This window comes from Polypterus senegalus, chromosome 9 (genome assembly GCF_016835505.1).
Source record: "Polypterus senegalus isolate Bchr_013 chromosome 9, ASM1683550v1, whole genome shotgun sequence".
In the NCBI taxonomy this organism is placed as follows: Eukaryota; Metazoa; Chordata; class Cladistia; order Polypteriformes; family Polypteridae; genus Polypterus; species Polypterus senegalus.
The window spans coordinates 111348551-111351944 of record NC_053162.1 but is presented as its reverse complement, the minus strand read 5'-3'; the positions used below and the strand labels follow the sequence as shown (position 1 = coordinate 111351944).

The 3394-nt window shown below is 39.9% G+C and overlaps 1 protein-coding gene across 1 annotated transcript in view; it reads right to left on the bottom strand.

The window, feature by feature from the left end:
* Positions 1-312: 312 nt before the first annotated feature.
* pdcd5 (programmed cell death 5) overlaps positions 313-3394 on the bottom strand; it is a 107486-nt gene continuing 104404 nt past the window's right edge. Inside the window, exon 6 of the mRNA XM_039763576.1 lies at positions 313-534. Within this exon, the coding sequence (XP_039619510.1) occupies positions 487-534 (48 nt within the window). The 3' untranslated portion in view covers positions 313-486. The remainder of the gene's footprint in view (positions 535-3394) is intronic.

Sequence of the window (3394 nt, the reverse complement as noted above, 5' to 3'; positions counted from 1 at the left end):
TTTGTTTAACAAAAGGCATTTTTTAAAGCTGTTTCAAATTGCATTGATAATTACCTCAGTCTTCACTGAACACAACAGGATGTAGATTCTGCACTATTGCACCTGTGAAGTTTTGCAGAATACCTCTCATTAGGATTAAAGTAATGTAAAACCAAAAACACCACATGCCAGAAAGCTTACACTTAGTAAAATTCTATGTAATAATAAACCAATCCATTAAATAGCCTAAACAATTAGAATATTGTAAAAGTGAGATTTAAATATAAAAAATACAGCAAGTGCCAGTGAAAAACGGATAATCTATAAGAAATGAATCTAACACAAAATACCAATTTATTTATTGATAGCTGCAATAAAATTGGCCAAGAGCAAAAAATGTCTTCCAGGAAAAGCTGACATGCAAGATAGTGAGAAACGGGTGATTTTCAGTATTTAGTCTCCACTTCTGCTTTTAGTTTCTCAGTTCACTGGTTTTCATGTGTAAGCTTAATCATCATCATCTTCATCCGAATCCACAACCCTTCGTCTATTGAACTGAAATAAGAAAGAAAAATATTTCATAATATTTCTTACATTTGCACCCTATGCACAGTATATCAACCATCACTTTTGTCCCTGTAAGATTTATACACACACACATGGGGCAACGACCCGGCCGGGACGCATTGAGGGACCGGAAGAGGGTCTACGCCCGCCATGGATCACATGGGGGCCGCCATCCTGGTTGGTTGGAAGAGGGCTTGGAAGCCCAACCCTGTACGAACCCGTGGTCACCACCAGGGGATGCCCCAATGCCTTGGGGACCCTTGACCTCAGCACTTCCGTCACACTCTCTTCCGGGAGAACAGGCGGCACTTCCGCCACACTGGGGCGTGTCCAGGGAGGAGTGCCGGGAAACACCTGGCGCCCATCTGGGATGAAATAAAAGGGGCCGTCTCCCTTCATTCGAGACTGGAGTCGGGTGGAAGCAGGACAAAGCAGGAGAGGAGAGTGGAGGTGGCCCGAAGAGAGCCAACATTGTAATTTCTTCTGATAAATCTTCAATTCTCTCTCTGAAATACGTAATATCTTCGGCAGAATCCATTTCATCGCAGTAGTAAGCATTTTTCTAATTAATTTTGTGCTATCGATTCACCAATCAGTAACTAGAGGGCGTGTTAGAGCCCCCCCTCTCAACTTTGACGAGTGAAAGTGACAGTTTTATTTCAAGCCGTATTTCATGACGGTTTGCAGGAATGTTACGGACAAAATGAAATAAATAAATAAGCAACGAAAAACATGTTTCGTGACACATTTATTTATTTATGCTCTCATTTCATGACATATTTATTTATTAAGGCTCTCATTTCATGACACATTTATTTATTTATGCTCACATTTCACAGTACTTTTATTTATTTACGCATTTATTTATTTCATTTTGTCCGAAATATTCCTCCATATTTAACATGTCTGCCTGTGTCCGGGCTAAGCGCCCACAATATATATATATATATATATATATATATATATATATATATATATATATATATATATATATATATATATATATATATATATATATATACACATCTCTCTCTCTAGCACGCATGCAGTCTCTCTCTCTCTCTCTCTCTCTCTCTCTAGCACGCACGCAGTCTCTCTCTCTCTCTCTCTCTCTCTCTAGCACGCACGCAGTCTCTCTCTCTCTCTCTCTCTCTCTCTCTCTAGCACGCACGCAGTCTCTCTCTCTCTCTCTCTCTCTCTCGCGCACGCAGGCTAGCTTGCCCTCTCTCTCTCTAACATTGCAGTTCAAGCTATAGCCTTGCAAGCCGATCGCTGTATAAAACACTTTTTTTAATGAGTTTTAAGCACAGGGGGGAAAAAAAAAAAGGAACACTTGAACAAATCCAAACTTTATTTAAAAAACCAACCACAAGCAACCAAGAAAGTAACATTACAGGAGTTCACACTATAGCCTTGCAACCGATCGCTGTATAAACGCTTTTTTTAATGAGCTTTAAGCACAGGGGGAAAAACTGGAATTTAATAAACCACCAAGAAAAGTAACATTGCAAGAAATCTCGCTACTAACCACTCGCTGTAAACACTTTTTTAATGAGTTTTAAGCACGGGGAAAAAATGAACATTTGAAAAACGTGAAAAGTAACACTGCAACAATTCACGCTACGAACTGAAAAATGAACATTTGAAAAACTCGTAATACAAAAACCATAAACCACCAAGAAAACTAACCTTGCATGAGTCGAGTTCTGGCATTAAGTGAGGAGGAACTGGGTGGATAGGAGGAAGAGTTTGGCTCTGCAATGGAGGGATGTTTTCCTTCAGGTGTTTTCTCTTGTGTGATTTCTTGGGTTTCTGGTGTTTTTAGATGTTTAGCAGGTGGGAGCGAAAGCCTCATGCAGCCATTCCAAAAATAAAGTCCTTGTGACCCAAACCTTCGTGTTTGCCCTCCCCATTACTGGCATTCTGGCTTTGTTTACATTGTGCTGCTTGAAAGCACAAGGGTTCTCAAATTGGTAAATGAGTAAACTGGTAAACAGTTTTTCCACCTCTTCCAGCACTTGAAGCCTCTGCCTGGTAAACACTGTAACTCCTTTTACAAAAAAGCTTTAATAGATTCTTTCTGCTTTAGAATAGTCGAAATCGTAGATTTTGACTTTTTGTACGGCAAGATCAGTAACACGAACGCCACGCTCATACTTGTCAATAATTTCTTTTACTTTGATTTCAATTTTCTGCAAAACTTTCTTCTCACCACTCTTCACTTGCTTAGAAGCCATGGTTAACTGCAAAAGCACACGAAATACTGTAGAGCACAAAGAGATCACAGATAAAGCACACATGTCTGTCTGACTGAGAACAATGAAGCGGCGCAACACGTGCTTAAATACAGTAATCGACAGGTACTAACCGGAAGGGAAATGAAATAGAGCACAAAGAGTTCACAGCGAAAGCATGCACGCACGTGCAAGCTTGCAGGTCTGACCGAGAACAATGCAACATGTACGGAAATCATCAGGGTGCACAAATGGAAAGGGAAATGGTTTGTTCGTATACCGAGTGTGTGGTTATGAACCGAGGAAAAAGTTTGGCGAACTTTTTGGTCGTAAACAGAGGTTCCACTGTGTGTGTGTGTGTATATATATGTGTATGTATGTGTGTATATATATATATATATATATAATCTATACTAATAAAAGGCAAAGCCCTCACTCACTCACTGACTCATCACTAATTCTCCAACTTCCCATGTGGGTGGAAGGCTGAAATTTGGCAGGTTCATTCCTTACAGCTTCCTTACAAAAGTTGGGCAGGTTTTATATCGAAATTCTACGCGTAATGGTCATAACTGGAAGCAGTTTTTCTCCATTTACTGTAATGGAGATGAGCT